The sequence below is a fragment of the Mastigoproctus giganteus genome, chromosome 10 (genome assembly GCF_048544385.1).
Source record: "Mastigoproctus giganteus isolate SK-2022 chromosome 10, ASM4854438v1, whole genome shotgun sequence".
Classification (NCBI taxonomy): Eukaryota; Metazoa; Arthropoda; class Arachnida; order Uropygi; family Thelyphonidae; genus Mastigoproctus; species Mastigoproctus giganteus.
This window is the reverse complement of record NC_143584.1, coordinates 58,733,121-58,755,182: the sequence shown is the minus strand read 5'-3', so window position 1 is coordinate 58,755,182 and position 22,062 is coordinate 58,733,121. Positions and strand designations below refer to the sequence as shown.

Here is a 22,062-nt window from a genome sequence, read left to right as displayed (position 1 = left end):
TTCTCTGTACTCATTCCAGCAGCTCTACATCCTTCTTGAAATGAGGCCTCCAGGCCTGTATACAGTACTCTAGGTGTGGCCTGACCATTGCCTTATACAAGGCAATAATCACCTCCTTATCCCTGCTAGAAAAATTCCTATATATCATTGTGCAATACACCATGAGCTACTCTTGCAGCCCATCTGCACTGCTCAGAGAACTTCATATCTGCCTGCACAACCACCCCCAGGTCCCTTTCATTCTCTACCACTGTCAGTGTAGTACCACAGAGTTGATACGTTGCTCTGGAGTTGCTGTTTCCCATATGTAGTATTTTACATTTGTCAATGTAAACTTCATTTGCCACCTCTCAGCCCATCTGCTCAACCTTTCCAGATCCTGTTGCAGCAACATAGTGTCAGTAGTGTCCTTGACAACCCTGCCAACCTTCGTATCGTCTGCAAACTTGGATATTAAGCTTGATATACCATCATCAATATCATTTATAAATACAGAGAACAATAAAGGACCCAATACTGAACCCTGAGGGACTCCACTTATAACATTAGTCCACGATGAGCAGTGTCCATTTATTACCACTCTCTGCCTTCTCCCCCTCAACCACCCCTTTATCCATAGCAGAAATTTGCCTCCAATGCCACACTGCTCCAATTTGTGCAGCAGTCTTCCATGCGCAACAGTATCAAAAGCCTTTCTAAGATCCAAATATATAATATCAAAGTTATTCCCTGCATCCAGTTCTTTTGTGACTACATCATAGTATCCAATCAAATTGGTCAGACAAGACCTGCCCTTAACAAAACCATGCTGTGTCTGAGCTGTAACTGAATTCTTGTCCAGATGATCCTGCAGTGCTTCTTTAACCAGTGCCTCCATTAATTTTCCTGGAACCGAAGTTAAACTAACAGGTTTATAATTACTTGTGTCAGCCTTTGATCCTCCTTTGTGAATTGGGGTTACATTTGCACATCTCCAGTCCATGGGTACCTCTCATAATTATGGCTAAGGGTTTGCTTACTTCCTTTGCTGCCTCCTTTAATATAACTGGATACATCCCATCCAAATATGTCGGTTATTTTTAACTTTTTACAGTCCATTAATTTATTCACATGTATTTGAATTTATCCTTTTATATTTTTGATATATATTTACTTCTTTTAATATGATGTTGTTTTATTTATCTTGACTTGGTGTATTATGGCATTAGCTGCCAATGTGTCATTAACCAACCAAATTGGACATACCTGCGCAAGAGGTCTTTTGATTTGTTTTTTCTTCAGTTCTGTTCTCATTCATAAAGTATCGGTCAACGATCCCATGGGCAGTGATCACCTTCCTATTGTTAGTAATATATTGATAACACTTTCCTTTAGTTAAACGTTGTAGGAAATGGAAATTTTCCCGAACTAATTTGTTGTTATTGTTATTTGTTTTTTAGGAGCATTAGCAACTAAGGCCATATTGCTCCAGGGATATGCAGTGGTCATTCCCTGACCTTTCTGCATCCTCAGTAATTGGTAGTCACGGGCTCGAACCCCCGGTCTAATCCAGAAGCGTATGCTATGCACTGCTGCTCCTGCCCAGCTGGCTTCGGAAGCACCCAAACTAACTGGGCCAAGTATCAGTCATTACTCTTCTTTAATGAGAAAGTAATTTGGCTGCAGCCTATTCATAATGTCACACCTCTTAAATGTGGACAAAGACTCAATTCCATTATCCTCCAGCCTGGAAGCACTATAATTATCGGTGGAAAGAAAAACATATAAAAACAAAAAAGGAAAAATGTAAAGCCTGGAATTTGTTTCATTATGTTCTAACCATGGTTAATCTCATTAACTCTAAGAAGTTACAGGCAAAAGCATGTGAGATCCGAAGGCAAGCCTCGATCCATTTTGCTTCCAATATTAACAATGACTCCAGAATAATATGAAAAAAAAATTACAGCTTTCTGGCAAGTTTCCTACCATAATTTCTCTAATCAACTTCTTGAAAGGTCTAGAACTCTCAGGCCCCTTCTTGATAGCCAGAGCTTTGGGCAGTGCTTTCACTAAAGTCTCAGCAGCGTCAGCTTACTTGCCACAATTTCAAAAAATTAAAAACACCACAGAATAGTGTCCCATTAATTTCTAAACTGCTCTCCTCCATATAACCAACTTTCCAATATTCTAAACTTGTGCATGCTGTGAGAATATCACCCAACAGTGCTGCCAGACCAGATGGGACTTAATATGTCATGTTACAACATCTTGATGATAAAGCTGTGCATTTTTCCTGGTCTATTACAACTGAATATTTCTATAAAATATTTATCCTACTTCATGGCATCACCACCACTGTTTTAGCCTTCCTGAAGCCTAGGAAAGATCCCACTAATCTCCAAATTTATAGACAAATTTCTCTCTCTGGCTAATCCAAAAGATCCTCAAAAAAACAGTCCACAGTACACTTGTTGTCTGGATCATCTAGTCATAACATTTAATGAGTCATAGTGAACATGGCTTTCATAGAAACAGGTCTTCTTTGGATCTTATAGTTAAAGCTGGATTTGCCATTCATAATGCCTTTATTAAAAATGAATATCTTGTAATAATCTCCACACATACAGAAAAGGCATTCAACAAACACTACCTGGCTACATGCCATACTTGATCTTCACTCTCTTGGTCTGTGAGAAATATAACTATATTTGTGAAAAATTTTCTTCAGGAGTCATACTTTTCAATTTCGATACTGACGTTACAATATTCTTCCAGGAGAAAGGGGGGTTCTGCCGAAATCAGCACTGAATGCCACTCTCTTTACCCTTAGAATTAGTTATACCACTAAACGGCTTCCAACTATGCCATTAGATCTATTGAATGACAGCTGCAATTATCCCTGAATTAAGTACAATAGTGGACAGTTCAAAATGGCTATTGACTCCCGCAGCAAAAAAAAACAAAAAAAAAAAAAAAAACAGTTCCTATTCACCTTTGTAGCAAGACAAGCTTTGTGTACACCCTGAAAACTTCAAATATCTAATCACACTATCCCAATCATTAATAACATCAGATTTATAGAATTACTCCTTGAAAAGAAGTTAAATTTTTTAGATCATATTAAAAATATACATGGTTCCTGCCTCCAAAAGTTGAACATACTCAAAGCTTTATCTGTCCTAGCTTTGGGAGCAGATCACACCTCACTACTTTGTTTATACAGGGCATCAATTAAATCCCGACTAGATTATGGAGCTAACGATTCAGCCATAAAGAGTACTATGTTTGCCTGATTCTATTCAACACAGTGCCTTCAGGATTGCCCTTCAAAACTTTACATTGATACAGACAAGCCATCACTGCCTCTCTGTAGGAAAACTCTGTTGCTTAAGTATGCAGTCAGGATACAAAATTGTGCCTTGCATCCTGTTCAGCCATAATTATTGAATCCATCATGCAAAAATCTCTACAGAAATAATTTTGGCATAGTAAAACCAGCAGGGCTTCAACATCTTCAGATTATCTTCTTCATCTTCAACAAAGACAGATTAGCATTAGTAGAGGAGGCATTTGATGCAAGAAAGCAATCTTATGCAGCATCAGCCAAAAAATAAAAAAATAAAAATAACCACTTCCACTTCACCCCTCTGTTATTTCGAAATACCTGTCCAGCTGGGCCTTAAACTTATTTAGACTATCAACTTTCACGACAAGGGATGGAAGTCAGTTCCACCTACCAACCACCCGCTGGCTAAAGGCAAATTTCCGCACATCTATCCTACATCTGTCTTTCCTCAATTTGAATTTATGCCCTCTCAGGTGATTATTCTGAGCAAGAGGAAAAATCCCATCAGCATTGAGCATGCTCAAACCATTCAAGGCTTTGTACACCTCTATCAGATCACCTCGCCGGTGCCTAGTCTCCAGACACTGTAATTTGCAAAACTTAAGCCTTTCTTCGTAAGAGCACCCCTTTGTTCCATTCACTAATCTTGTTGCCCTTCTCTGTACTCGTTCCAGCAGCTCTACATCCTTCTTGAAATGAGGCCTCCAGGCCTGTATACAGTACTCTAGTTGTGGCCTGACCATTGCATTATACAAGGCAATAATCACCTCCTTATCCCTGCTAGAAAAATTCCTATATATCATTGACAATACACCATGAGCTACTCTTGCAGCCTGTCTGCACTGCTCAGAGAACTTCATATCTGCCTGCACAACCACCCCCAGGTCCCTTTCATTCTCTACCACAGTCAGTGTAGTACCACAGAGTTGATATGTTGCTCTGGGGTTGCTGTTTCCCATATGTAGTACTTTACATTTGTCAATGTTAAACTTCATTTGCCACCTCTCAGACCATCTGCTCAACCTTTCCAGATCCTGTTCTAGCAGCATAGTGTCAGTAGTGTCCTTGACAACTCTGCCAACCTTCGTGTCATCTGCAAACTTGGACATTAAGCTTGATATACCATCATCAATATCATTTATAAATACAGAAAACAATAATGGACCCAATACTGAACCCTGAGGGACTCCACTAATAACATTAGTCCACGATGAGCAGTGTCCATTGATTACCACTCTGTCTTCTCCCCCTCAACCACCCTTTTATCCATAGCAGCAATTTGCCTCCAATGCCACACTGCTCCAATTTGTGCTGCAGTCTTCCATGTGCAACAGTATCAAAAGCCTTTCTAAGATCCAAGTATATAATATCAAAGTTATTCCCTGCATCCAGTTCTTTTGTGACTGCATCATAGTATCCAATCAAATTGGTCAGGCAAGACTTCCCCTTAACAAAACCATGCTGTGTCCAAGCTATAACTGAAGTCTTGTATAGATGATCCTGCAGTGCTTCTTTAACCAGTGCCTCCATTAATTTTCCGGGAACAGAAGTTAAACTCACAGGTCTATAATTACTTGTGTCAGCCTTTGACCCTCCTTTGTGAATTGGGGTCACATTTCAAAATCTCCAGTCCATGGGTACCTCCCCTGAGTCCAAGGAAGCTCTCATAATTATGGCTAAGGATTTGCTTACTTCCTTTGCTGCCTCCTTTAATATAACTGGATAGATCCCATCCACCCCAGGTGTCTTTCTTGTGTTTATCTTCAACAATTTCTCCTCTACTTTACTCTCAGTTATTACAAGATTCTCTAGCTTACTGCCAGAGTTGAATACACCTCTGGCATTCCCCTCGCTGAATAACTCCTCACGTGTGAATGTCGATGCAAAATATTCATTTAGTTTGTTAGCTACCCAAGCAGGATCATCAACAGTTGACCCATCGATATCAAGTGGACCAATCTGATTCATCCCCTTCCTTCTAGAGTTTACATAAGTAAAGAACTCTTTGCTGTTTTTCTTTGCATCCCTTGCCAAGGATTTCTCATAATCTGCCTTCGCCTGCATAACCTCCTTTGTAACTTGGTTACAGATCATCTTGTATCTATCATAGGCTTCTATGTCACGTGTAAATTTGTATGTATCCCATGCATTTTTCTTCTCTGCCATATGTCTCATTAGTTCATCTGACATCCATTTAGGCCTAAACCTTGAACAATATTTCTTAGTTGGTATGTAAAGCCTAGTAGCTTCCAAGATAAGTTCTTTGAATGCTTCCCATTTTGAGTTTGCTGTTGGTAACATCATCAGTTGGTCCCACTGTATAGAATTTAAATACTGTCTCAGTCCATTGTAGTCGCCTTTATGAAAGCAATAACCCTTCCCTTTACCCCTGATGGTAGTTACCTCTTTGAGTAAATCCCACTTCAGCATACTGTGATCACTGCCACCTAGTGCTTCATTTATCTGCAGATTCATAATGCATGAAGAATCACTACTGATAATCAAATCAAGAGTATTACTCCCTCTAATTGCCTCCCGAACATGCTGATGTAGAAAACAATCATCCAGTAAATCCACAAAAGCCTTGCTAGTGTGTGAGTCACCAGCCCCCAAATTCCAGTCAATATCTGGGAAATTAAAATCCCCCATTATAAGATTCTCTGATTTACTGGCCCACTTTATTTCCCTGTACAGTTTCCTATTATACTCATCAGAGTCATTAGGCCTATAGCACACTACTACTCTCAATTTTGATCTCCCAATGCTTATGTCACACCAAACTGACTCGACACTGCACTGTCCAGCGATGTCGACTGGCTTCACTTCCTTGGATTTTATGTATTTCTTAACTAATACCATAACCCCCTCCTCCTTGCTATCCTGTCTATCCTTTCTGTAGACATTGTACTCCCCAAATTCCAGTTCTGCATTCCTTATATCTGTGTGACACCACGTCTCTGAAATCCCAACAATATCTGCCTTTGATGTTTTGAGCAAAACCTCAATTTCATCAAATTTATTTACTAAACTCCTAGCATTGGTGAACATGCAAGTATACATGCACCTGTTCTTTTTCTTAGCTACCCTAACACAAGGGGCTCACATCTGGTGAGTATGGGCTTGGCATACCCAGGGTCCTGAGCTGGATATCATCATTCTTCTCTCTTTCTTGGTGATTTCCTTCTACTTTCTCTCTCTCTCTCTCTCTCTCTCTCTCTCTCTCTCTCTCTCTCTCTCAGGGTAACTCAAAAATTTTTTTTTTTTGGCTGGTGCAGCATAAGCCTCAGGCTTCCTTGCACCATATGGCTAATAATAATAATAATAATAATAATAATAATAAACCCATGTGTTTACTTGTACCCCAATGATTCCCAGCAGTCTCTGAAATATCCTGCATCTTATTTTCCAGGCTGCTGCTCATTCCAATAGAAGCAGTGCAAGAATCACTTTCACCTCTGCCAGTGGCTACTGTTAATCTATTAGTCCTTGTATCCCCCCCCCCAAGCTACCAGTTTTCCGACCCACCTAACACTGCCTCGATAGCATCAGCAAACATTCTTGCACTCTTTCTATGTAGGATAGATGTGCGGAAATTTGCCTTTAGCCAGCGGGAAGTTGGTTGGTGGAACAGACTTCATCCCTTGTTGTGGAAGTTGATAGCATAAATAAATTTAAGGCTCTGCTGGACAGGTATTTTGAACGAACGGAGGGGTGAAGTGGAAGGGTTTTTTTTTTTTTTTTTTGGCTGATGCTGCATAAGCTTGCTTTCTTGCATCATATTCCCGTACTAATGCTAAGCCATTGAGATATATATCAATGAGCAACTGTTAACTGTTAGAAGGTTCAAAAGCAACAATACCACAAATCAGTAAGGCAAAACAGGCACGCTACAACTGTTGGTGGAATGCAGAATGTGCGATGGCAAAAACAAAACAAAACAAAATCGTGCTTTGAATGAATTTAGGAAATATCCAACTACAGTCAATTTGATTGCATATAAAAAAGCCATAAAAATTGCATATAAAAAAGCGATGAGAATTCAGTATTGTGTGTATTGCTTCGAAATCCAAAGGTCGTGCACTTGCACCATGCTGCTGTTGCCCATGGCCATTACCTCTACACATACTTCTCTATGCCCACCAAAATAAAGTGTTCTGCAGTCTATTTGATTATTATTTTATGCCAGTAGATTAATAACCAAAAAAATAAATAAATAATGTTAAAATTTCTGATACAAATTTATTTATTTTATTTTTAAAATTATTAATTACAATTTTTCATGGAACGCTAGTGTTCTGGAGAACAGAGTTTGGGAAATGCTGATTTAGATGATCACTTGCCAGTAATAGGATCCTTCCCACAAACCTCACAAGCTTAGATACAGCTGTACGCAATGATTGATACCTTAGGCATCAATTAGCAGTCTTGTTCCCAGCATGAGTGCGTCATGCATTATTAGCATTAGCAGGGGCATATGCTGCAAGAAAGCAAGCTTATATATCAGCCAAAAAAAACACACACATCCTTCCCATTTCATCCATCCATTCACTTAAAATATTTGTCTAGTTCTGCCTTGAACTTATTTAAATTGCTAACCTCCACTACAACAGATGGAAGATTGTTCCAGGGGCTCACATCTGGTGAGTATGGGCTTGGCACACCTAGGGTCCTGAGCTGGATATCATCATTCTTCTCTTTCTTGGTGATTTCCTTCTACTTTTGTCTCTCTCTCTCTCTCTCTCTCTCTCTCAGGGTAACTCAGGAATTTTTTTGGCTGGTGCAGTATAAGCCTCAGGCTTCCTTGCACTTCATAGCTAATAATAATAATAATAACTATCAACCACTTGCTGGCTAAAGGCAAATTTCTCCACATCTATTCTACAATTGTCTTTCCTCAATTTGAATTTATGTCCCCTCAGTTGAATAATCTGACAAATAGGAAGAATCCCATTAGCATTGAGCTTGCTCAGTCCATTCAAGGCATTACACACCTCAATTAGATCACCTTGGAGGTGCCTAGTCTTCAGAAACTGCAATTTGCAGAACTTAAACCTTTCTTCCCCTCACCAACCCCATTGCCCTTCTCTGTACTCATTCCTGCAGTTCTACATATTTCCTAAATTGGGGCCTATAGACCTGTATACAGTACTCAAGGTGTGACTTGACCATTGCCTTACACAAGGAGACAATCACCTCCTTATCCCTGCTAGCAAAATTTCTGTATATCATTGACAAGACACCATGAGCTACTCTTGCAGCCTTTTTGCACTGCTCAGAAAACTTCATAACTGACTGCACAATTATCCCCAAACCTTTTCATTCTCCACTACCATATGCAGTACTTTACATTTGTTAAACTTCAGTTGCCACCTCTCATCCCATCAGCTCAACTTTTCCAGATCCCGTTGCAGTAGTGTGCTATCATTACTGTCATTAACAACACTGCCAACCTTAGTATCGTCTGCAAACTTAGACATTAAGCCCGATACACCATCAGTATCATTGATAAATACCGAAAACAACAATGGGCTCAACACCAAACCCTGGGGGACTCTACTAATAACCAGTGGTGAGCTGTGAATATTTTAACAACGGGCTTGCACTTTTGCCAATCTTTTGATGTGAAACATCCTTTCGAAACCTACTGAGTAAATCTGATCTGTTACAGAAGTGACGTCATCCGCTGTGTCTGCCAGAGGCACTTCCCACAATCACATCACTAGTCTGTGCGGAGCATGCACTACTAGTATGATTAGAGCAAGTGACGCATTTTTCGTGACCAGTATGACATCTGGAGTTCTAACTTTTTAGAATTTTTGAATAGTATGACATCACAATCATTCTTGATGCAGTTACTACTGCAGTAAGTATGATTGCAAATATTTGTCATATGACTGCAACAAAACAAAGATTTGTCGACGACTTCTTTTTTCATCTCGCATTTTTGTTAAATTCCATTGTTAGGTGTCCCGAACAGCTGCATATGTTGTTTCAACTAAAAAATCAGGTACATCAATTGACACTGTTTTCAGAGACATTTACCCCCAAACATTGCAGTGTATGTCTCTTATCTTGTCTTCCAGAAATTATGAAAATTTGTGCATGATCAATAAAATATTTACAATACAAAAGCTCTTATTTCGTAATCGATATATAAAAATCAAAATATCTAAAGGAAAAGCAAAGGATGTATCACATAAAACCATCTACTGCAGATGAGCGACTTTTTTATTCTTTTACAACTAGGGAAATATAATGGATACATTTTATTTACGATAAAATTTTAATATTGCTAATAAAAAAGAACATAAATATTTCCCATATCATAAATAATAAACTATCACAAAACATTCTAGATTATAAAAACAAGTATTATAAAAAAAAAAAAAAACTGTTCTAGATAAGGAACACAAAAATTACAGATTACTTGAAAAAAAATGATTACACAAATATTCGAGAAAAATTTATTCTAAAAATTGCATTATAGAATTTACTTCCTTATTAATATTTGTTGACAATCTTCTGCCTTGCTCATTAATTGAGTGATGATTACGGAGGAAAGATATGACGTAACGGTCTGGATCAAATTGAAGCAATGGTTTTCCATAAAGAAATTAGATGTATAGTCATCATATCTGCAACATGTTTAATTCTCAAAGATGTTATTTTTATTGTTACAATATTATTCATTACGATGAAATCTCGCTCAGTTTTGGCACTGCTAATCACAATGGTTTCGAGGATATTACTGGCTTTTTTAACTGAAAAGGGAATTTCACTCGATTTTAAAGATTAGAAAACTTAAAATTCTTATTCTTTTTTCATGCCATGGAAACAAAGGTTCTTTCATATTCCAAGATTTATACCAGGACCAGGGTATGTCTGCTGGGAACAAAAGTTGATGATATTGTAGAGCAGATATCATCTTACAGGGGCACAAAAAGTGATATTGTACACAGAACTAATGACATTAAAGTGAAAGATATGCAGATTTACTCAACAAGTACAGGTCAATGTTGAAAAAAAGTTGAGTTAGGGGTTGAATGTGAAAGTGTCTGCAATTCTGCCCAGATGCAATACGATGGAGAATATATGATGAGAGCTTTGTCGATTAATTCGGCCCTGGAGAGATTGTGCAAGGCTCAAGGGGTAGAATTTTTTTCAACCTAGTCTGTGCTTGTTGACAAGAGAGACTGCTTCTACAGGGATGGGGGTACACTTCAATAGAAAGTGTGCAAGAATATTTGCTGATGATATCAAGGCAGTGTTAGTCGGGGTGGAAAACTGCTAACTTGGGGGGGATACACAGACTAAAAGGTCAACAGTGGCCACAGACAGTGGCAAAAGTGATTCTTGTACTGCTTCTATTACAATGAGCAGCAGCTTGAAAAGCAAGGAAATGGATATATCCACAACTGCTGGGAGTCATAGTGGAAAAAGGAAATACATGGGCTGTGTTAGGGTAACTAAGAGTAGGAACAGGTGCATGTATACTTGCATGTGTACCAATGCTAGGAGTATAGTTAATAAATTTGATAAGCTTGAAGTGCTAGTCAAGACATCAAAGGCAGATATTGTTGGGATATCAGAGACATGGTGTCACACAGATATAAGCCATGCAGAATTGGAATTTGGAGAGTAAAATGTATACAGGAAGGTAGACAGAACAGGAAGGGAGGAGGGGTGATGCTGTTAGTTAAGAAACACAAAATCTAAAGAAGTGCATCCAATTGATATTGGTGGACAATGCAGTCTGTTGAGTCTGTTTGGTGTGAAATAAGCACTGGGAAAGGAAAAATGACAGTAGGTGTGTGTTATAGGCCTAATGAATCTGATGAGTATAATAAGCAATTGTGCAGAGAAATAGAGTGGGGAAGTAAATCAGAATGTCTTATAATGGGGGATTTTAATTTCCCAGATATTGACTGGAACTTGTGGATTAGTCACTCACACATTAGCAAGACTTTTATGGATTTATTGGATGGCAGTTTTCTACAGCAATATGTTCTAGAGACGACCAGAGGGAGTAATACTCTTGATCTGATTATCAGCAGCGATTGTTCATGCATTAAGCATTTGCAGCTAAAGGAACCACTGGGTGACAGTGATCACAATGCACTGATGTGAGAATTACTTAAAGATGTAACTACCATCAAGACTAAAGGGAAGGGGGCACCTCCGTAGCCAGGTGGGCAAGAGCAGCAGTGCATAGCACATGCTTCTTGATTAGACTGGGGTTCGAGCCCGTGACCACCAAATACGGAGGACGCGGAAAGGTCAGTGAATGACCACTGCATATCCCCGGAGCAATATGGCCTTAGTTGATAATGCTCCTAAAAACCAAATAACAACTAAAGGGAAGGGCTTTCGCTTTTGTAAAGGTGACCACAGAGGTCTCAGACAGTTTTTAAATTCTGTACAGTGGAATTAACTGATGATGTTACCAACGCTGAATTCTATGTGGGAAGCCTTCAGGAACTTAATTTTGGAGGCTACTAAGCTTTTCAATCCAACTAAGAAATACTGTTCAAGGTTTAGGCCTAAATGGATGCCAGATGAATTAACGAGGCTCGTGGCAGAGAAGAATGTATGGGATGCGTATAAAGTATCAGGTGACACAGAAGCCTATGGCAGGTATAAACTAGTCTGTAATCAGGTCACAAAGGAGGTTAGGCAGGCGAAGGCAGATTATGAGAAATCTTTGGCAAAGGATGCAAAAAGTTCTTTACTTATGTAAACTCTAGAAGGAAAGGGATGAATCAGATTGGACCACTTAACATAGATGGGATGACTATTGATGATCATGCTCAGGTAGCTGATAAATGAAATCAGTATTTTGCACCTGCGTTCACACATTAGGAGTTATTCAATGAGGGGAGTGCCAGAAGTTTAACAAATGTTAACAGGGAGGTAAGTGATTTTGTAATAACTGAGAGCAAAGTGGAGGAGAAATTGTCGAAGTTAAACATAAGGAAGACACCTGGGAGGGTGGACGGGATCTATCCAGTTATATTAAAGGAGGCAGCAAAGGAAGTAAGCAAACCCTTAGCCATAATTATGAGAGCTTCCTTGGACTCACTTGAGGTCCCCATGGACTAGAGGTGTGCAAACGTATCACCAATTCATAAGGGGGTTCAAAATGTGACAAGTAACTACAGACCTGTTAGTTTAACTTGTGTTCAAGGGAAAATAATGGAATCACTGGTTAAAGAAGCATTGCAGGATCATCTAGACAAGAGTGCAGTAATAGTTAAGACACAGCATGGGTTTGTTAAAGGGAGGTCTTGTCTGACCAATTTGATTGGATACTACGGTGTGGTCACAAACTGAATGCCAAAAATAATTTTGATATCATTTACTTGGATATCATGAAAGCTTTTGATACTGTTTCACATGGAAGACTACTGTTCAAATTTAAGAGGTATGGCATTAAGGGTATGTTGCTACAATGGATAAAGGGATGGTTGAGTGGGAGACGAGAGACTGCTAATCAATGGACACTGCTCTTCGTGGACAAATGTTATTAGTGGAGTTCCCCAGGGTTCTCGGTGTTGGACCCATTGTTGTTTTGTATATTTATCAAGTGATATTGATGAAGGTATATCAGGTTTAATGTTGAAGTTTACAGATGATACAAAGGTTGGCAGGGTTGTTAACAACAGTAAAGACAGTATGCTACTCCAACTGGATCTAGATAAGTGGGGAAAATGGGCATTTTTGACAAATGCAAAGTACTGCACATAGGTAGCAATAACCGGGGAGAAATGTACCAACTCTGTGGTACTACACTCAGAGAAGTGAAAAGTGAAAACGACCTGGGGGTAATTGTGCAGTCAATTACCCCCAGGGCAGGTCATGTGAAGTTTGCTGAGCAGTGCAGACGGGTTGCCAGGGCAAGTCTTGGAGTCTTGTCGATGATATATAGGAATTTTGCTAGTAGGGACAGGGAGGTGTTTATTCTGTTGTACAAGGCAATGGTCAGGCCACACCTAGAGTACTGTTTACAGGTCTGGAGCCTCATTTTAGGAAGGATGTAGAGTTGCTAGAACAAGTACAAAGAAGGGTAACAAGATTGGTGAGGGGAACAAATGGATGCTTAAGTTCTGCAAATTGCAGTGTGTGGAGAGTAGGCACCTGTGAGGTGATCTGATTGAGGTGTATATCATCAATGCTTGCTCATCCCTGAATGGGATGAGCAAGCTGAATGCTGATGGGATTCTTCCTCTTGCCCAGGCTAAGAACCTGAGGGGGCACATTTTCAAATTGAGGAAAGACAGTTGTAGAATAGATGTGTGGAAATTTGCCTTTAGCTAGTGGGTGGTTGATTGGTAGAACAGGCTTCCATCTTTTGTTGTGGAAGCTAATAACCTAAATAAATTTAATGCTGAGCTGGACAGGCATTTAGAATGAATGGAGGGGTGAAATGGGTGGGGTTTTTTTTTCCCCTTTTCTGGATGATGCTGCAGAAGCTTGTTTTCTTGCATTGTGTGCCTCTACTAATGCTAATTTCGGGTAACATATGTTTAAAATTTCTTTCAATTCCTCATCCTCAACGATATCATTATTTTCTTTATTTAATTTAAAATAACTCTGTTGCATTAATAACTGATCCTTTAAAGATAAAACAATGCAGTTTAATAACTTGTCACAAGGTAATTTTTTAGATGTATTCTTACTTTCGATTCCTCTATATTCTTTTGACTTCAACATGCTCTGAACTTTAGCTTCAGAATTTTTCAAATTAGCAATAGCATTGATAGTTCAAATAATTAATTTATATTCTTTTACTATAGTAATGCTGTGACTTTGTAAAGCTTCTGGAAGGTAAGAGAGCTCCTACTCTCTTACCTTCCAGATGTCAGTCATTAGTGCTAAATCGTGAAGAAATTCCAGATTTAAAAGTCGGTTTAATTTCTGATTCAAAATGATTGCACAAAGCATGATAATTCCTACAAACCGCAATTGTCGTCTGCAAGCTACAAGCTGCCCATCTGGGCCCGAACACATGACCGACCTTTATAATTTCCACTTCAAGTTCTTTATCAATCATCCTAAATCAATTGCGCTGGGTTTTTTGGAGATTGGTAATATAACACATACAGTTTTTTTTAAATTTTTTTATTATCTGTATGCCGTAATGTTTTGGAACATTTTCTTCACAGTGAAAGCCTCAATGCTAGGGATTGCATTACCAGTAAATGGTGGAAAATATGCCTCAATAACAATTACCAGCAATTCTTTACTTTTTACCGGTATTTTGGTACAGAATTTTCAGTTACATCCAAATGAGTAATAGAAAGACTTCCTATGACAAAAATATGTTTCCTATATACTTATTTCTCAGGGACTACTTTGCATACTACTCAACACAAGTAACAATAAGCTTATCAAAGTTATTCCCAGAAGTGAGAATGGCGCAAGCATGCCTCGCATGAATGCAGCTGTTCCTAACTTGTCCTAATGCAACTTTACCTAGAGTTCATTAGGACAAGTTTCTGTTTTATTTATAAAAATAATTTGCTTAACTGATTAGTAAAATAAAAAAAAAATATTTTAAGTGATGAATAAAAATTCGCCATGGCATTACTTCAATCGCACACAAGGAAGAGACGCATGTGTCTGTATGCACTCAAAAACTATCAGAGCAGTAGGTGGGAGTACCAGTGGACTGCATAATCACCTCCAGCGACATTATAACATCAATTTATTGAAATGGAAAGCAGAAGAAACAATTAAAAAGGTAACACTAGTACAACTACATCCATTGAATTTTTTCAAGAAAACACATGATGACTCTCTTCCGGCTGTAATATCTCGGATGACTGCACTACATGGATTTCCATTCACAAAATTCTGTACATCCAAAGATTTGAAAAGACTTGTCTGTAAGGTAAACTGCAGCCATTATCAACCCACTGCAGGATAGAAGCCTCCTCAACAATTTTATGTTGAGGGAAATGGACCATAATATCTGCCACGCTGGTCCAGTGCGGGTTGGCAGAACAACTGTATTTAGCAGTCAGGAGCTTGAACCCTGGTCTACTCAAAGCTCGTGTGCTACTGCACTCCCACTCCTGACCATGTAAGTGGTTACATAAATATTCCAAAGTCACCAAACTCAATTAAAAATGTTGTCAAAGAATATGCATAAAAAGTTCACGAAGAGATAGTAAAAGAAATATCAGAGTGCAAACTTCGCGGAGAATCATTCAGCGTAATATGCGACGAATGGACATCACTATATGAATTTTACTCTGCATGCAAGTGATAAATCTTGGAATCTCCATTTGATTCGCATATATGGATCTGTGTGCTGAAAACTGTGTTGAATCGTAAGAAATAAAATTAAATGCATTTAATGTTAATTTCAACAATATTGTTTCTGTAATAACTGATGGGGATCATTAATGAAGAAAGTTGCAAAAATTAATGCGAACAACCAATTGTGTATGACTCACGGAATTCAGTTAGCAGTAGTAAAAATACGTTACAGCAAAAGTGATTCTCAAGAAAGAGAAGAACTTAATAGATACTGATCCTGATAATGAGGATGTAGATTCAGAAGTCTTTGCGAATGAGTTCGATAGCTTAGAAGTGACACAAGAACATTTTATTGATGGTGATTATGATGTGAATGTTTTACAAGATGAACATTTGAATTTTTTAATAATGAAAATACGAAATGTTGTCAAAATGTTTTGCAAGTCACCCCTAAAAAATTATCTTCTTCAGAAGTATATTACAGAGGAATTGTCTCTGATATTGGACTCTAAAACACGTTGGAGCAGTTTGTTGGCCATGTTTGAGTGTTTTTAAGAAGTAAAGAGTCTCATTGACATTAATTCAGATGTGACCATTACTGAAAATGAACTTGTGCTGCTCCCAAATTGACATGACTTTGTATGTTGCAGATATAACAATAGAATTCACGATAGATGAACTATCCAAGCAAGAAAGTAGTGAACTGGAGAAAGTGAAAGAAAGACATACCATTTACTCTGATATTTTATGCTTTTTACATAAACCAGAAATATTAAACCGAGGGGATAAGTATGGAATTTTCAATACTGTAAGTAAAAGTATACCGTTGAATGAAATTGTAGAACTACTCAAGCACGTATCTGACAATGATAAAAATTAAGGGAAGATCATGTTATTAGCTACTCGCTCAGAACAACACCATCAACTTCCAATTCAATCACAGCAACTGATTCAACCACAGACTCTACAAATACACTTTTAATGATGAAAGAGAAATTGAATTTATTCATTAAACATAAAACCAGCTTAGATGTTGATCACACTAACGTAAGGAAAATGATAAGTAGAAACAACATAGTGAAAAAGGAAATAAATTACTTCACAGAGCAAAAACTGAAAGGAAAATTTCGGAAAAAAAAGTTTGATACATTAATGACAATTCGTTCAGCTGGTATTGAATCAGAATGAGCATTTTCTAACACAGGTACTATTTGCACTAAAATTAGATCAAGGCTAGATGATGGCAGTTTTAATACACTATGCTTTTTGAGAAGCTATTTTCTTAATAATAAAAATTGAGTAATTAATTCTAAGTATTTATTAAATTTAGTTGCAACATTTTGCAATAATTTTCATATAATGTTGCTTAGACATTTCTATGTATAACTTTAAAAAATAAAGGTTTACTCATTCTCTGTATCAGTAAGTTAGTTTTATAGTAAAATTTGTACTTTGGAATTCTCATTTAATGTTTTTTTCACATTACTATGTATAACTTTCAAAAATAAATGATTACCCATTCGCTCGTTCAATAATTTAGTTTTATCATAAAATGTTTGCATTTTATAAATTCCTGGCAATCCAGTAAATTTAAATACAATTACCAGATTACCGGTAGTGAGAGAACCCAGTAAATTTGCAATCCCAACTCAATGCAGTTTCAAAATCTGCCAACATTTCATCTTCGGAAAGTTTATTATATTAGTATAATTTCTTAGTTGTCCCCCCCCCCCACACCCCTTCAACCTTGCTACTGTCATTAGTTCTTTGACCACATCATCTTTGAATACTGTCCAAACTGTCAGAATCACTCGAATATTCAGCTACTGTGACCATGTAAACCTATACAGGAGAAATTTACTCAAAGGCGAGGATCACTCACTTTTCCGATAGGCAGATGATTGCTTTCAGGAGAAAGGGAACCACAACACATGTTGACCAGAGGCTATTATCCATGTCGGGAATACGCCTTAATCTTCTGACTGGGTATGGAAAGCATATTGACTAGTGCGGCTTATCGGTATGTGGGATAGGTGGCTGCATTGGTTTTACGCCACTAAAATTACGGAATAGTAATCCCTTTAACCCTTATTCACCCTTTCTAATTGCCTGAAGGCCAGAGGCAGGAACAATATGTACAAAGTTAAGTCTCTCATAATCCGTTCATTATATGGAAATTTTCTTCATTCTATGGAAACTATTTTAAATGTAATTACCAAGAGGAATTTAAAAAATTCGCTATAAAGAAGTTCTTTAAACAGAGATCCGACTATAATTAAATCAAAATGAAGCAATTTTAAAACATATAACCGGTCCATTGCGCCATTAAAATGGTGGGGATGGGGCTCCACTGGCCCCACCATTGTTCTGGCTCTGTATACTCAATTGAATTCAGGATTTCATTTGTAAAATAAATGATCATTTCAACAATGGGCTCGCAAATTTTCAAAAAAAAAAAAAATAATAAAAACAATGGGCTCTTATGAGCTCACTATAACTCACCACTGCTAATAACATTATTCCACGAAGAGCAGTGTCCACTCTGTCTTCTCCAACTCAACCATCCTTTTATCCATTGTAGCAACTTGCCTTTAATGCCATAATACAGTAGTCTTCCATATGCCACAGTATCAAAAGCTTTCCTGAAATACAAGTACATGATATCAAAATTATTCTTTGCATCCAATTCCTTTGTAACCACATACCACATCATAGTAGCCAGTCAAATTTGTCAGACAAGACTTGCCCTTAACAAATGCTGTATCTGAACTATAACTGCAGTCTTGTCTAGGTGATCCTGCACTGATTTCCCTAACTAGTGACTCCATTATTTTCCCTGGAACAGAAGTTAGACTTACATGTCTGAAATTACTTGAGTCACCCTTTGTCATCCTCCTTTGTGAATCACCCTTGAGTCATCCTCCTTTGTGAATTGGGGACACATTTGCACATCTCTAGTCCCTGGGCACCTCCCCTGAATCCAAGGAAGCTTTCATAATTATGGCTAAGGGTTTGCATACTTCCTTTGTCACCTCCTTTAATATAACTCAATAGATGCCATCCAACCCAGGTGCCTTCCTTATGTTTAACTTCAACAACTGCTCCTCCACCTTGCTCTCAGTTATTACAAAATCGCATAGCTCCCTGTTAGAGTTTGATAAACTTCTGGCATTCTCCTTTTTGAATAACTGCTCGTGTGTGAATGTAGATTCAAAATACTCATTCAGTTTATCAGCTACCTGAGCAGGAATATCTGTATTCAAACCATCTATGTTAAGTGGACAAATTTGATTCATCCCTTTCCTTCTAGAGTTTAGATAAGTAAAGAACTCTCTGCTGTTTTTCTTTGCTTCCTTTGCCAAACATTTCTCGTAATCTGCCTTTGCCTGCCTCCTTATTCTTCTCTTTCTGATTCCTTTCTACTTCTGACTCACTCTCTCTCTCTCTCACACACACACACAGCGTAACTCGGGAATTTTTTTGGCTGGTCCAGCATAAGCCTCGGCTTCCTTGCACCATATGGCTAATAATAATAATAATAAACAATAATAGCCTCCTTTGTGACTTGATTACAGACTAGCTTATATCAGTGATAGGCATCCGTGTCACCTGATAATTTATATACATCCCACGCATTTTTCTTCTCTGCATTAATTCGTCTGATATACATTTAGGCCTAGACCTTGAACAGTATTTCTTAGTTGGTATGAAAAGCCTAGTTCCCTCTAAGATTCAGTCCCTGAAGGCTTCCCATTTAGAATTCAACATTGGTAATAACATCATCACTGTACAGAATTTAAAACCACTGTAGTCACCTTTACAAAAACAAAATACCCTTCCCTTGCCCCTGATGATAGTTACATCTTTAAGTAAATCCCACATCAGTACACTGATCACTGGCATCTAGTGGTTCCTTTATCTGCAGATTCTTAATGCACGAATAATCACTGCTGGTAATCAGATCAAGAGTATTTATTCCCTCTGGTTTCCTCTCAAACATGTTGCTGTAAAAACAGGCATCCAATAAATCTAGAAAAGTCTTGCTAGTGTGTGAGTGACCAACCCACAAGTTTCAGTCAATATCTGGAAAGTTAAAATCCCCCATTATAAGACATTCTGATTTACTGGCCCACTATTTCTCTGCACAATTGCTTATTATACTCATCACATTCATTAGGCCTATAACATACACCTACTCTCTTTTTCAATTTCCCAGTGCTGATGTCACACCACACTGACTCAACGTTGCATTGTCCACCAATGTCAACTGGATTCACTTCCTTAGATTTTGTGTTTCTTAACTAATAACATAACCCCTCCACCCTTCCTACCCTGTCTGTCCACATCTGTACTCTCCAAATTCTAATTCTGCACTGCTTATATCTGTGTGACACAATGTCTCTGATATCCCAACAATATCTGCCTTTGATGTCTTGATCAGCACTTCAAATTCATCAATTTTATTTACTATACTTCTAGCATTAGTGTACATGCAAGTATACATGCACTTGTTCTTAGTCACTCTAATATAGCCCATGTATTTACTTGTTCTATGATGACTCCGAACAGCTCTTGAAGTCCCCAGCAACTTGCTCTATAGGCTGCTACTCAATACAATAGCAGTGCAATAATCACTTTCGCCTCTGCCTGCAACTATCGTTAATCTTTTAGTCTGTGTATCCCCCCCCAAGCTAGCAGTTTTTCGACCCACCTAACACTACCACGATAGCATCAGCAAATTTTCTTGCACCCTTTCTATTTAAGTGTATCCCATCCCTGTTGAAACCATCTCTCCTGTTAACAAGCACAGACCAACATTGAGTAAAATTCTACCCCAAGAGCCTTGCACAATCTCTCCAGGACCAAATTGATTGACATGGTTTTCATCATATATTCCTTCCTATAATGTCTGGGAAGAATTGCAGACACTCAAATTTAACCCTAACTCGCAACTTTTTTCAACAGTGACCTGTACTTGTTAAGTCTGCAGATCTGCTACTCTTAATGTCATTAGTGCCATCGTGTAGAACAGTATCACCCTTTGTGCTCTTAAAAGATAATATCTGCTCTATATCATCAACTTTTGTCCCTGGTCCTATTCCACCTATCCTTTTTGCACACTATATTTCCCATCTACCTGACAATAGAGTCACCGACAATAACTAGCTCCTAGCACTTCCACCCTGAAGGTTGCCACTGTGTTGCCTGATGATCAAGTGCAACCTCTGGCATTGATGCAAGCAGCTGAGAGCTTGATGGGTCCTACAATTTAAGTCCTTCGAGTGCATCTACCCTGTCCTTCTAGCTCTCATAAAGGCCCATAACAATGCTGAGTTGGCGGCTAACTTCTTCACACTGCTTACATCGAGCACACAGAAAGACATCCTCCTTGGCAACATCATATCCTGTCCCAGAACGGTCTGCAAACATTTCACAAGTTGCACATTTCTTTAGGCTGTGATGTGTTAGGGAATCGCCCCCTTCAGTTCTCTCCCGAGCCACAGTACTCCTGCAACTTCTGGCACTTTGTTTTTACTATCCATTGGGATTAAGTACCATTTTTGGCATTTGATCCAATCCTTGCACAAAGTTATGTGAAAATGAATGTCTCACTAATGTTTTGTTAAAGAAATGAAAATTTTCAGGTTTATTTTTCTTTTTTCCTTAAATTTTGTTCACTAGTGTGTATTTTTTTTAATGTATATTATTTTTTCTTTATAGCACAGAGTGCCAGAATGTTTTATCGACCTCCTAAGACAACACTGTGTGATATATGTGAAGAAAGTGATTGCAGCACTGAATGCATAAAGAGAAAAGAACTGAAGGAAGCTCAACAAGCAGAAAATTGTGGAGAAAGATTTCTTTCTAGCATTCTGTTTATGTATCTTGTTTGGATTCTGAAGTTATGTGTAGCACGATCTTGAATTCTTTTGAAATCGTAAAATCTCACACCTGAGAGGAAGGAGCAAAGCCTGATGACTATATTTCTGTCATTTACTCTCATACTCACTGTACATAACATCAATGGATTGCTCTGTGCATTTTCACTCATGCTGTACTAGTGCTGCAGCCAAGATAGTTTTATTCAGAATGAAATTAATACTGTCTACATATAAAGTTATATTTTCAGAGAATTATAAAGTAAGCCAAATGTTGATATCATTTGAGAATAATAAATTACTGATATTTGTTTATAGCATTCTGTTTCTTGAATTTAAAGCACACTACTATCAACTAAAGTATGTATGTAGAAAAATGCAAGTCAAACACAGTTTACAACTTAAAATAACTTCCCATCCCCAATCAACTGCAAAACAAAACATAGATATATTCCTTTAGCAGCAACAATAAGAAAGCATCAACACAATATTCAACACAATAAGCATCTTTTAAAGCAGAAATACAAATATACAAGAACACTGGTCAACAAGGTTTTTATAACTCAAATTAATAATATAGCAATGGCTTAATATTAT

The 22,062-nt window shown here is 38.0% G+C and overlaps 1 protein-coding gene across 2 annotated transcripts in view; it reads left to right on the top strand.

Annotated features, from left to right (window-relative positions):
* Nucleotides 1–21,782, top strand: part of LOC150079048 (CD109 antigen-like) — a 1,092,235-nt gene extending 1,070,453 nt beyond the window's left edge. For both annotated transcript variants that reach the window (XM_090384122.1, XM_090384121.1), the window contains exon 35: nt 21,308–21,782. In XM_090384122.1, coding sequence (XP_090240248.1) covers nt 21,308–21,510 — 203 coding nt within the window. In that variant the 3' untranslated portion in view covers nt 21,511–21,782. The remainder of the gene's footprint in view (nt 1–21,307) is intronic.
* Nucleotides 21,783–22,062: the final 280 nt, after the last annotated feature.